Genomic DNA, 14,750 nt, shown 5'->3' on the forward strand with positions numbered 1-14,750 from the left:
ATTTGCCAGGCCAACACACTGTAGCCCCCTGGTATGTGCAGACACTAGCCATCATTGCATATGCAAGGACTGCTCTTAATGTGGAAACATTTAAATAAAATTACAATTTGCAGCATTAAATTGGAACTACAATAAAATTCTTTCACTGATTAACGAGGGGAGGGGGCAGTTACATCAGCACACATTATTAGGTGCCTAAGACAGAAACATAGATGTCATTTAATTAACATACAGAGTCCACTAACTTAAAGTGGATATTCCCCCTGTTCCCCGAGCAGTTACTAGTAACCATGGCAACAGATGATTTTTAACACTTAAACATTTATTAAAACAATCAAGTGATCCTTTTGCAATGATGTAATTAGACTTCTATAACACTCCTGGAGGCCTGCTTCTCTGAGATGGATCCAAATCGTAACTTCGGTGGGGCTCATAAAATCTTCTTGTGATCGATTATATAAGAGAAATGTCTGTCTCATCTTCCTTTTTTTCATGATGCCTTAAAGCGGAACTAAACCCATCAATTTTAACAGTTCCAAAAAAGTTACATTCCTGGCATGCTGGGAATGCTGTCACAAAAGATTGTGCTCTCAACCAAACTGTCAAACCATCAAATAGCTGGTGTCATAACTGATCACATGTGCAGCACCATGGCAGTTGCAGATCAGAGGCCAAGATGGCAACAATTTTGCCTTTAGTTTAGCCTCCAGCAAGTGAAATGCATGCTCAGTTGGGTTGAAATCAGGTGATTGCAGAATATCCAACTTTTTTTTCAAAAGTTCCTGGGTTGCTTTTGCAGTGTGTTTTGGATCATTGTCCATCTGTACTGTGAAGCACCGTCCAATCGACTGCTGAATTTGGCTGAATCTAAGCTTACAGTATATCTCTAAACATTCGGCTGCTTCTGTCTTCTGTCACATCATCAATAAACACCAATGACCCAGTGCCACTGGAAGCCATGCATGCCCATGCCATCACACTGCCTCCATCATGTTTTACAGATAATGTGGTGTGCTTTGGCTCATGAGCGGTTCCAAGCCTTCTCCAAACGTATTTTTCTTCCCACCATTCTGGTACAGATTAATCTTGGTTTCATCCATCCAAAGAATGCTTTTCCAGAACTGGTCTGTTTTCTTTTTTTTTCTTTTTTTTTAGATGTTTTTGGCTTTTCTAGTCTTCAGACTTATGACTCGTTTGCACCATGTGGTGAACCTTCTATATTTGCTCGCATGAAGTCTTCTCTTGATTGTAGACTGACAATGATACGCCCACCTCCTGGAGAGTGTCCTTCACGTGTGTCTGGATGTTGTGAATTTTTTCTTCACCATGCAGAGAATCCTGCCCTCATCCACCACTGTTTTCTGTGGCTGTTCATGCCTTTTTATGTTGCTGAGCTCACCAGTGCGTTCTTTCCTCAGAATGGACCAAACTGTTTGGCCACTCCTAATGTTACTGCTATATCTGATGGATTTGTTTTTGTTTTTGAAGCCTTCCAATGGCCTGTTCTACTTACATGGACAGCTCCTTTGAACGCATGATGTAGGTTCACAGCAATAGAATCCAAATGCAAATACACTTGGTATCAACTGCAGACCTTTTACCTGCTTAATTGATGAAGAAATAACAAAGGAGTGGCACACACCTGGCCATGAAACCGCTTTTGATTCAACTGTCAAATTACTTTTGGTCCTTTGAAAAAAGGGGGGATGGCTATTAAGAAAATTTAATTCCTAAACCCTTCCTCTGATTTGGATGTACATACCCACTTTCAGCCCATATCCATTATATAACTATAGCTTGAAATATGATTTGGTAAATTCCTTAAAAAATATAAATTATAAATATATAAATTAAATAATTTATATATATATATATATATATATATATATATATATATATATATATATATATATATATATATATATATATAACATATATAATTTACATACAGTTAGGTCCATAAATATTTGGACACAGGGTTTTGGAAAACCGCACACATTGGTAACATTATTTATATTGAACTGATCTTTTTTTTAAACATCCAAAACATTACACATGCCCTTTATTGCCCATTAGCAGAATTTTTTTTTCAAGAATCCCTATCATAAGCAACATGTTTTCTCATGACAAAGTTACTGTCTAACAATCTTTTCTTTAAACCATTTATATATAGTGCAGTGCAACTAGCAACAAACTAACAAAATCATTAATGAATATGTGTAAATAACTTCTATAACAATTATGTATCCAAAAAACAATAATTACTCATCATAAATATAACAGTGAAAGTGAGTCCAAAAACATTCCGTAATTAAGAGCAAATAATTCCATCAACAGTTCATTGTGTTAATTTTCACATTAAAATTGCCGACATGCTACAAGTTTTGTCCTGGGTGTGGACTTCATCAGTCTGATGAATTCCAAGCCCAGGACAATGCGCGTTTGGGAATAGGAGCCAGACCCTCGGTTAATCATCCTGCAGACCATGCTACTCGTGTCCAATAACGCTGGGATTAGGCTATATTTTTCACACGCCGGCACGGCTTGGTGCCTTCTATGTGAGTGTTTTGTCTGTAGTTTCTTTGACATTAAAACGTTTACAGAAAGTACTAGATGGCTTTTATTTATTTACATATACTGCTGAACCAAAGTATGCATCATTTTAAAGGAGTTGGAGTGTTGGAGATTAAGAGTGGAGCACACACCTGATTTTACCCCCATTGGGGGGCGGCTTACTTGGACCCACTGGTAAAACAGGGGTCTAAGTATAAGGTGAGCTGCAATCTAATCACTGGTGGAGGATGGTTTTATGGGCACTGTTTTAGTCCTCTAACACAGAGGTGGAAGATCACATTTCTTCAATTTTTATTTAAACTAATATTAATACAATGAACTGTTGATGGAATTATTTGCTCTTTAATACAGAATCTTTTTGGACCCACTGTCGCTGTTTATATTTTTGATTAGTAATTGTTTTTTGGATACATAATTGTTATAACTGTTTACACAAATTCACTAATGATTTTTTTGGTAGTTGCGCTGCATTATATATATAATATATGGTTTATTTTGAGTTTGAAGTGAGTGAGAACACATTTTAGTGATAAGCAGCAACTATATTCAATTTTATTCACTTGGATATATTTTTAGAGAATTTTTATTTTTTTTTTTTGTATGTGCTGATTGAGTTTTAAAGTATTTAATCTTTTCTTAAGACCCAGTTTTCTCATTTTTGATTGCAAGATGCCTTTTACATATGCTTGTCTTACTACAGCATTGAAAAAGGATACAATTGGATAGTAGTTATATGTAAAAGATTGTAAAAGAATGCCAGAAACAAATGATCATTGTAGTGCATGGTAAATGGCAGAGTTAATATTCTGGAGCTGTTAGATCTGCTTAGATGTAAGTTTTAGGATTGTGTTAGTCAAAATAGGTTAGAATGATTGTAATTTTTTTTTGTTATTAAAATAACAAACATATTACACTTAACTGGTCTGTGCAATGATGACGTCCACAAAGTGGCCCCCATCCTTTTCTGGGATTCCACGCTAGTTCTGTCCGCTCCTCCTCTTCTCTGAGTGCCCCATGCCATGCGGCTGCACTCCAAAGACTAGGCTGTGTGTGTCCAGAAGGACACAGACCAGTGTAGCCTGGCCCTGCCCCTGCTCCCTTCTCACAGGATTTGACTGGCAGGAGCCAATGACCACAGGAACCAATGAATGCATGAAGAGAGTCGACTGGGGCTGCTATCAGAGACGGTGTTTAGGAAGAAGGGAAGGAGGCACAGACATTGGAAGTTTTTTTTTTTTACATTAATGCAGAGAATGCTTTAGAGCAGCCTTTCTCAACCTTTTGAACACGGAGGAACCCTTGAAATAGTTCTCTGGTCTCAGGGAACCCCTGCTAAAAATTAGAAATCTACAACTCATGATACATTAGTGCGATGGTCAATGGAAAGAGTGGTCCTTATACTTGTGGTCATTGGGAAGAATTACCTCCGTACAGATAGTTAAAAAAATCAATGTCGTCATTGGGAACTTGTTTGAGAGGCAGAAATTGCACAATTCTGAAGGAACCCCTAGCAACCTCTGGAGGAACCCTAGTGTTCCGGAGAACCCTGATTGAGAATCACTGCTTTAGAGTAACACATTTTCTACCTTTAGAACCACTTTAAGTGATTTGTACTATCCGACTGCAAAATGTTTGGCCAAATTTTTCAATCCTAAAATAATTTATTCAGAGCATTGCTACTGGATCTCCTGTGTCTGTGGAACCAAAAGTTCCAGCAAACCCTTCTGGCCCCTTGGCTATCCTTCTATGCTCTCTGGCCAACAGAGCGTGCTGGGATTCAGCCAGAGACCTATGATGTGGAATTACTGTCACTGCTATATAAAGTTTATATTAAGTTTTTGATGCTTGACTTTCTCTACTATAGTGTAGGCCCAAACAATCAAAATTAGGAGGGATGTTTTCAATACATGAAATGGGTATTATTCCACTTTGCTATGGCTTCTAAACTTTAGTGTGTTTTTTTTGTCTGCTACCCTTACTAAAACTATATCTGTTTTTGTGATTTAGGTTCTACCGGTTTTCTGTCTTTTTATGTACAACACATTGTTGCTTGTATTCTCTGCATGGCAAACTAATAAAGCCTTTGTATTTATATTGTCCTTATTTTCTTTTTTTTTCTGGTTTTTATTTTCATTCTTGCATGATTCCCTTCTATTCACTCCCCCACCATTCTGTGTCAGTGCACCCATATCTCCCCTACATGCCATGTCTCAATTTCTCAGCATGTTACCCTGGGAAGACATTTTCAAGCCAGACGTCATCTTGACTTCACAAAAGAGGAGTCGGAAGCAGGCTCTGTAAGTTGAAGGATTTATCTGCATGGCTCCTTTAGCTTAGTGTAGACTGTAACCAGCTTACAACCTTTTTTGTTTCAAACACAGCTAGGCAACTGTGAATGGCATATCACCAAGGGAGAATCTGCTGTGCTTGCTGTCCTTCCTGTAGCTAAATCTACTATGATGTTTCATACATATTTTTGGTATTCCCCAGAGTATTTTAGGTTATGTCCACAGGCTTAATTTGGGTATATCATGAACGTTTAACTTCTTTCACAGACTAATTGAACATCAGATTGAGCTATATCCAGCAGATTTAGGCATAAAAGATGATCTGACAGGTACTGGTGCTCCAGACCGGTGTTAGAAATACCAGAATATGGTGCTAAGGTGTAGCCACCATCCCTGGAATATAGCACAAAAATACAATTTAAACCAACATAAGGGGGACTACAGTGTGCTACCTAAATACACAATGACAATTATTGATAAACAAAATACCATTTTATTATACAAGAATATAAAGAAAAGCGCGACTGAAGTATAGTAGATGGCACATATAATCAATGGCTGTACAATATGCCAATAGATGATCTTGAAGCAGCGAAGAAGTCACTGATGTGTTTTGAAGTCACCTTCTTCCTCAGAGGTGCCATATGTTACTTATACAGAATTAACTATAAATAAATGCATAGGATTAATCTCAATACATCACAAAAGAGAATAAAATGTCCTGAAACTGATATATATTTAATTATTAGCAATTCTTCATATGACATATAAGAAACCTATAAAATGTCATATAATCAGGTCAATACTAACCTATATGCAAAAACTGTATACATTTACAGCCACTTAATAAAGGCTTTGAAAACAGATTAGCACCGCTACGGTGGTCTGACAGAGAGGGGCATGGGAGGACCTCTCAGTCCAAACACCTTCCCAACACTGGGGAAGGAGCAGGATAGCCCAGGCTCAGAATCGAATGAAACTAGCAAAAAATAAATATACATTTGTATTTTTATGTGTGTTTTAAATGTGTAATTTATATGTAGTGGAATGGCAATGTCACCGACAATGAATGACTATGTCATTCATGAGCCTGGGCTATCCTGCTATATAGTACATATAAAAGTATAATTATAGTTCATTCTGTGTAAGTAACATATGGCACCGCTAAGGAAGAAGGTGACTTAGAAACGCATCTGTAACCTCTTTGCTGCTTTAAGACCATCTATTGGCCTATTGCACTGCCGTTGCTTATATGTGCTATCTTCTATACTTCAGCCGCACTTGTTTTTATAGTCTTGTATAAAAAAAATTATATTTTTTAATCAATAATTGTGTATTTAGGTAGCCTACAATGGTCCCATTATGTTGGTTTAGAGAGTATTCTTTGTGCAGGCCTTAAAAACTTTGAAATAGAACTGTGATCAGGCTATTGGCATTCAAATATTTACATATTCTTTAAAAGCAGTAAATATACCTTAAAACAAGAACTTACATTCTGTAGCTGCAGACACTGTGGAGTAATTGGAATTTACAGCAATAAGTGCTTTGTTTAATATCAGCATTAGTTCTTTTTTTTTCCAGTACTGAGTAGGTTAACTGCAGCTACTGCTTCTGAAAAAAGTTGCATCATTCGCCCGCCCCCATCTGCCCTCTCTGCCATTCAAAACTCCTATTACTACACTCCCACAATGCATCACATTCTGTGAATGGGTGGGGAAGATCCTAACATTCTCAGGTGAAGTGGCTGCAGTTAACACTCACAGCACTAGGAGACATGTACTCAGTAGAGAGTCTGGTGGTGAGAAGGATTTTTAGAAAATGTAGCAGCCTGCAGGTAAAGTGATACACAACCTTACATAGAACTAATGTGTTTGGTGCTGTATGCCAAAATATATATATATTGTGTGTGTGTGTGTGTGTGTGTATATATATATATATATATATATATATATATATATATATATATATATATATATATATATATATATATATATATAAATATATTATTATCTTTTCATGTGACATCACTGAAGAAATTACACTTTGCTACAATGTAAATTAGTGAGTGTACAGCTTGTATAACAGTGTAAATTTGCTGTACCCTCAAAATAACTCAACACACCGCCATTATTGTCAAAAGTGAGTACACCCCTAAGTGACAATGTCCAAATTGGGCCCAAAGAGTCAATATTTTGTGTGGCCACCATTATTTTCCTGCACTACCTTAACCCTCTTGGGCATGGAGTTCTCCTGAGCTTCACAGGTTGCCACTGGAGTCCTCTTCCTCTCCTCCATGACAACATGATGAAGCTGGTGGATGTTAAAGACCTTCTGTTTGAATGATGTCCCACAGATGCTCAATGGGGTTTAGTTCTGGAGCTATCTTAGCCAGTTCATCACCTTTACCCTCAGCTTCTTTAGCAAGGCAGTGGTCGTCTTGGAGGTATGTTTGAGGTTGTTATCATATTGGAATACTGCCCTGCAAGCCAGTCTCTGAAGGGAGGGGATCATGCTCTGCTTCAGTATGTCACAGTACATGTTGGCATTCATGGTTCCCTCAATGAACTTTATCTCCCTAGTGTCGGCAGCGCTCATGCAGCCCCAGACCATGGCACTCCCACCACCATGCTTGACTTGTCTTTGTACTCCTCACCTGGTTGCCGCCACACGCTTGAAACCATCTGAACCAAATAAGTTTATCTTAGTCTCATCAGATGGTTCCAGTAATCCATCTTCTTAGTCTGCTTGTCTTCAGCAAACTGTTTGTGGGCTTTCTTGTGCATCATCTCTAGAAGAGGCTTCCTTCTGGGATGACAGCCATGCAGACTAATTTGATGCAGTGTGCGGTGTATGGTCTGAGCACTGAGAGGCTGACCCCCCACCCTTCAACCTCTGCAGCAATGCTGGTAGCACTTATGTGTCCATTTCCTAAAAACAACCTCTGGATATGACGCTGAACACATGTACTCAACTACTTTGGTCCTCCATGGCGAGGCCTGTTCTGAGTGGAACCTGTATTGTTAAACCACTGTATGGTCTTGGCCACTGTGCTGCAGCTCTGTTTCGGGGTCCTGACAATTATCTAATAGCCTAGGCCATCTTTATTTAGAGCAACAATTCTTTTTTTCAGATCCTCAGAGTTTTTTGCCATGAGGTGCCATGTTGAACTTGCGTGTGACCAGTTTGAGAGAGATTAACACCAAATTTAACACACCTGCTCCCCATTCACACTTGTAACACTAATAAGTTAGATGACACCCGGGAGGGAAAATGGCTAATTGGGCCCAATTTGGAAATATTCACTTAGGAATATATTCATTTTTTTGCCAGTGGTTTAGAAATCAATGTCTGTGTGTTGAGTTATTTTGAGGGGACAGCACATTTGCACTGTTACACAAGCTGCACACTACTCACTACTTTACATTGTAGCAAAGTGTCATTTCTTCAGTGTTGTCACATGAAAAGATATAATAAAATATTTACAAAAATGTCAGGGGTGTACTCACTTTTGTGAGATATGGTGTGTGTATGTATGTATGTGTGTGTGTGTGTGTGTGTGTGTGTGTATATATATATATATATATATATATATATATATATATATATATATATATATATATATATATATATGTGTATATATATATATGTGTATATATATATATGTGTATATATATATATGTGTATATATATATGTGTATATATATATGTGTATATATATATATATATATATATTTATTCAACCTCAGATATCCCCCTCCCTGTCACAGCAGTGAGTCGCCTGAGGGAGGGGTGTGGGTGGCGGTGTGGTAGCCTGGCCACTATTCTAGTTGGCGCCACTGATCAGGAACATGTGCAAAAATCAGAAGTTCTGACTTTGCTTGGACTTCATGCTTGTGCTAGGGTTTAGCAACATAGAGAATATTGAACCAGTCAATACTAAGCAACTAGCATATTCATATAAAGGTATATGATGGCTGCATGTTTCTTTCAGCACAGGTTGCCTTTAACAAAGGGTGCGAGAGTTCTGTCCATAATAATTATATTTTCTAATTAATCTACACAAAATCAAACTTCTGTTTTTAAGACATTGAGTCCAGTTTGACATTGTACTGCAGTTCATTTGAATTTGTGTAGTACTTACATGGAACTATAGAATAATTGGTGTGCCATTTGAATTTTTTTGCAAATTCGTTTTTTACCTTTATGTTAACGTAGGCATTCCTAATATCCCCAAAGATGGTGATCGCTACATGGTTTTAGCTATTGGTTGATAAACTTCTAGTGGCACCAATTATGCACTCACAGCTAATTGTGACACTTCCCTCTCTGCTACCCCTGCTTATAGATCTATTGTTAGGGAACATGCAGCCTGATGAATACTTTAGAGCCTGTTTATATTTTTAAGAAGGGGCATACCGGTACTTTGTGAATACTATTGTGAAATATTTGCTAATAAGCACATTATGCACAGTGTGCTATTACAAAGGTCATGCATAATGGGTTTTACTGTTAAATTTTGGCACGTTTTCATTTAAAAACAAATCTTGCAAGCACAGCAACAAATCTACTATGCAAAATGATATTCATTATTAATGTATCTTGTTCTGGTTTGTCCTTTTTATATGTTGCCGTTTTAAAGGAATAATTAAATGCCAACCCATTTTATGGCAGATCAAAGCATGGTAAATAATAATAATTTTGATGTTTAGAGATTATTTATACGTGTAGAATTTTGAATACAATGCTCACAGAACTCAAATGTTCAGCAGATTATTTAGAAGCATTCAAGTCTAGAGGGTAGCAGTAGGCCTCCATTAACGGTAGTTGTACAAATTGGGTTCAGTGATATACATGTGATGTGGTGTTTTATCTGGCTTCAGCAACCCAAAAGTACAAGGTAATAGGTCAAAGAAAGATACTCAGCAACTAGGTGCTCCTGGGCCATATTGATTAAACCATTAGAAAACCTTCCAAAATCATTATTGTGTCACACTTCTCCTGCAGCTCAGAGGCGCTGCCGGTGTGTCTCCTCATTCTCCCTAGCTCCCATCCCTTCAGTTACCACTTCTCTAAGTCTACCCCACTTGCATACTTTTGCTTGGTCAGAGTAGTCGACAATGCAAGTTTATGGAGTGCCTTGAATATTTACTGCCCTGAGGACAAACCACAGGTTCTGTGTGCAGGTCCAACTGCAATTTAACGCAAATTCAAAACTATTTTCTGTTGCATGCAGCCTTGTATTTAACAGATTTGAGAAAAGACCAGCATGGCGATGCCTGACAGATTTCCGTATCACATGGGGAACAAATGAACCAGTTATAAAATGACCACATACACAAGAGCCTTTATCTTATATACCTTCAATCGTGATCTGTGGGAATTGCTCATATCATAGACTAGAAAGATGGTAAAATCTGGATGCCAAGGCAGTACAAACTGGGCTTCTGTTACATACAAAGTCAAAAATAATGTTCTAGTGTTTGTAAAATGATATATTTTCATAGCACTATCTGTAGAAGCTCTGCTTTGCTGTCTAGGCATCGTTGTTACTTGAGCATTGCCCAAATTCTGTTTTAGAAATAAACTGATTGAAATTGTTGATTTGCAAATTGTGATGAAAATGTTCATGTGCATGGTTTAGAATATTAGAACTACCGTTTATTCTAGGGGTTTAGATGGGACTTTTTAGAGCGGGGCTGTACTGCTGTATTTGGTATGTAAACTGCTTTTTGTCATTCAAGTTAAAATGTGGCCCAAGAATGCATTGTAACAAATCTGAAAATGCATATCATGTGAACAAGCTTTTAGCAGTCCTTGCGCATAACCATTTTTTTTTATGACTAGTTAATTTCATGTGTTACTTTTCAGCAAAAGAGTACTAAATATTAATACTTTATTTCACAATATTATAAATGTTAATATGGAGAAATGTTGCTCTATTAAACTTTTATGAATATTCCAGTTAATAAAAGTGAAATGTATTATATAGATATATATGTTTAAATTCATCTCTGAAACCTCTTGAAGCGCTTGTTTGGATATAAACCATATCATGCATTATTGATCTTATCTTTTCCTTTGCACGACAGCTATATTAATCAACACACGCAAATGATTATGACTTGCAGAAATTTTTCTTGTAATTGTATTTTCCACTTTCTCTCTCTGTGTTTGTTTCTGTGCAAGCATTCCTATCTGGACAGGGAGACCTCCCTTCTGCTCAGAAACATTGCAGGAAAGCCCTCTCACTTGCTGACTAAGGTGATGAAGCTTGCTCTTTCCATCTGCATGATCTCCTTCTCCCCTGCAGCTAAGCTATACCAACTGTGAAATGGATAAATGGGCACGTGGAGCTGTATAACATTCACAAGCATGTGTTCATTATCTTTTTACATTCATAAAGACAGATGTCCTTTATCAGTTTCATACATACTGACAAAAACAATCATCTCATCAGTCATTGATGGCAAGAGGTTTATATTTCTGACGTTACTTCCTAACATGACATGTTGATATAAATTTCTTCTTGTATAACAACGATAAACATTTGGAGCAGACTATACTTAATCCATCAGCATGCTCTGTTTTATACATTGAGGCAATTTTATAGAACCTGGAGGTGAGAAATGTGTCTGTGTTGTGTTTTCTCACAGCAACCCATGAGTTTGCAGCTGTCATTTTCTAACCTGTGCTAAAAGAATGACAGCTAGAAATAGTTGATTATGTCAGGCATCTCAAATGCATCTCCTACCTCTATTCTTGATGTATGCTTTTTTTTTTTTTTTTTACTTTATTGAGCTTTTGGCTTTACTATCTGTTTCTTTTGAGACATTCTAGTGGCTTGCTGTGCACATAGTGCTAGAATGCATCAATAGATACACTAAATGTTGCTCCATTTCTGTTGTGATCTTGTTGCAATAGTAGCATTTCTGATGCTGTCACAGTATTATGGCTCTTGTTTGTGTGGTTGCTGGAACAATAGAGGTAGGTGCATTTGTACAAATCATTTTAAATAATTGGTTTGTGTCACTTTGATACATCTAATGAATAACTTTTACAACAATATCTAGGTTGTTCGGGAAAAAAAGAAGAGAATGGTGTATGAAACTCATAAAGTCATTTTGCTAGTGTTTTTCCTATTCCTTTAAACATGGCTTCTTATGTAATATTTTCTAATAAGAATATGCAGTGGAATGGACTTGTGTGCATCAATTACTCTACCCTCTAAATAATGGATAGAAATGACTCAGCACTGTCTTTTATTTGCATGGCTTATGTTCTAACATGTAGTGCTGCCTCCTCTCCCTTGTGTTCCTAGCTATATATTATTCTCCTAATTTTTTTTTCTTTCTTTTTTTTTTGTACTTACGGTTATCCACTTTTTAGAATAACTAATGGGGGCTGGGATAACTAATGCATTAAATGGGTTTGATCTGATTCATGACTTCATAACTTCCTTTTTACCAATACAGAGCACAAAGTTTTACTTGTCAGGTATTGGATACTTTTTACTTGCTTTAATACTGGTAAGAGTATAATGTGATGATGTGCACTATACCGTGCTTAGAGGGAACTGATTAGAATATAACACTTCAAACTAAAAGGAACAAGCACCATGGTTGTCCTCTTTCTATAGCAAGCTGTTTTTTCCCCGAAATTAGTATGTGTGTCCAGGGTTCTTATTTCAGTTTGTATAATGCTAAACAACCTAAGCTCATTGCAATTAAAATTGTATATTTGTAGTTTTTAATTGCTGCGTTTAAAAAAATTACAGTGAGAAAGTGTACAGACTGCAGCTGTTCAATTCCACTGTGTGATTTTGCACTACAACTCCCAGTGTGCATGTGGCCAACCCTTTAAGCAGTGGTAAATAGTGCGATGATACAGATGGTTATTGGCCTTGGCATGTTCTTCCTTTGTAGCTGCTAAATCACTGATGAGCAGAGGTTGGGTTATTTTTTTATTCAAGTAATTAAAAGGGGCATGTCAAAACACCTCATCCATTCGATTTGTGTTGGATAACTCATTGCTCAGTGCTTGTTGAGTCCCAGAAATTCGCCTTTAATTTATTTTTTAAAGTAAACCTATGCACATTAAAGTGTACATATTCCAACAAGATGTAAAATCACTTTTAAAAAGGCCCTCATCCACCTCAGCTGTGATGTGGAGAAAAGTTCAGCTCGCCCGCATCCTAGCAACATAATATGGGCACTAGTGTGTGCTGTGCATCACAATGTGTAATTCTTTTAAAAAAAAAAACTTTATCAGAATGTCACAAAATTCCATTCCATTACATTCATGTTCATTCACTGCAGCACATTGCAATGCAGTGGATTACTGCATGTCCTACTTTTTCAGTGCACCGCAATGCAGTGGTGTTAACTGAACAAATAGGCTATAAGAGCAGTTTGCCTTGTCCGTGGGTTGGAAATGTGCCAAGCATTTTGCCCAGTGCAGCTCAATGCACCTGGAATGAATGGGCCCTTAGCGCTTCTTTCTTCTTTACTGCTCATTAAGAATATATCTCTATAGTCTGGACATAGATGTGTTTCATTTTTGAGGAAATAGTGAATACTTTCTGTTTTAAAGGGTTTTTTACCCTAAAAAAAAATATATATATATATCCTGTTCCTTTTAAAGCATGTTATACAGCACGACTAACTAGGGGGAACAGTGGGACTTTATATGAAGCATGCAAGATAAATGGGTACAAATATGTCTGGTCAGTAGCTAGTGGTAGTAATGGTAAACTGTAAACGAGGAATAATTTTATATGACAATAAAATATTCCATTCATGTAATACATACAAGCATAATAGCAATAGTGTAATACATGGTATTGCCAGACCCTTTTGATCCATGTGAATAACATAAATGTAAAACATATACAATAGTACCAGCATAGTATAGTAGGGTTACAAATTAATCCTGGATGTAAACAACGTGGAATAGCTCCACTCATCAGGAGCTGATGCAATATAGGTATCTAAAGATGTAAATGGATAATATTGTAAATTAGCGCTATGTCTCAGCATGGGAGAGGGGAATACAAAAGAGAGGGTAGTGGAAGAGAACCCACCCTGCTAGGAATGGAGTAGGAGTCTGGGTGTGAAGCAGTGAGGACTGGAGGCCAGCCGGGGTATTCATCAGTCCCAGGAGCTGAGTTGGTAATACCCAAAGCACAATGATGATGACCCATCAAGGAACAGATATTCCGAGGAGTGCGATATCCCATGAATAAGGGAGGTATGGATAATATCACCAAAAACCTATGTAAGTAAATAACTATTGTAGTGATTGAACAAATCACAGTATAATGTACTTAGTAAATATGTAGGGTGAACCACAGGTAGTACCAGACAGTGGTAAGGAGTGAAATTGAAAAAGTGTAGAAAGTAGGACCTAGGATGTAAATTGAAAATAGATAATAAAGGAGTAACACAGTAGATCCCAGAAAAGATAAAATAACAAAATAAAAAAGCTGTGGAAAGCCGGGAAAGAAAGGAAAAGGCCAAATTGTTACCTTAATATCTAGATCAATGTGCTAGACCCAATGGTGCACATTGTCTACGCAGTCAGCCACAAGGAGTGTCTGAACACAATGGGGGGAGTATATATACTCAGTAAAGAGGCACTGGGTAACCACTAATGTCACGCAGGCGCCTAATGGGGGGGGGGGGGAGATGCCATCACCCGAGCAGACAAGTCCACCAAGCACTTGGCACCAAACCTCCCCATGAGAGACAACGATAGAAGTACTCAGCGCCGGCGCACTGACATCAGCGTGTCCGGCATCATGTGCAGGACGCTGGGGGAATGGCATCAACGCACAGTGGAATATGGCCCCAGAGGTGAAGGGGAAAAAGGGTCCGGGGTGCCTTGCAGCTC

The 14,750-nt window shown here is 37.6% G+C and overlaps 1 protein-coding gene across 10 annotated transcripts in view; it reads left to right on the forward strand.

The window, feature by feature from the left end:
* The window catches only part of RAPH1 (Ras association (RalGDS/AF-6) and pleckstrin homology domains 1), a 257,631-nt gene that overhangs the window by 168,096 nt on the left and 74,785 nt on the right, over nucleotides 1-14,750 (forward strand). For 8 of the 10 annotated variants that reach the window (XM_077448539.1, XM_077448530.1, XM_077448532.1 and 5 more), the window contains 2 exons: nucleotides 4,755-4,871; nucleotides 11,049-11,123. The exons of 1 other annotated variant lie outside the window; for it this stretch is intronic. In XM_077448539.1, the coding sequence (XP_077304665.1) occupies nucleotides 4,755-4,871; nucleotides 11,049-11,123 (192 nt within the window). The remainder of the gene's footprint in view (nucleotides 1-4,754; nucleotides 4,872-11,048; nucleotides 11,124-14,750) is intronic. One more of the 10 variants, XM_077448537.1, reaches the window with a different exon arrangement.

Source organism: Lithobates pipiens, unplaced genomic scaffold (assembly GCF_037356315.1).
Source record: "Lithobates pipiens isolate NorthernLeopardFrog02 unplaced genomic scaffold, aLitPip1_a1.2 Scaffold_22, whole genome shotgun sequence".
Classification (NCBI taxonomy): Eukaryota; Metazoa; Chordata; class Amphibia; order Anura; family Ranidae; genus Lithobates; species Lithobates pipiens.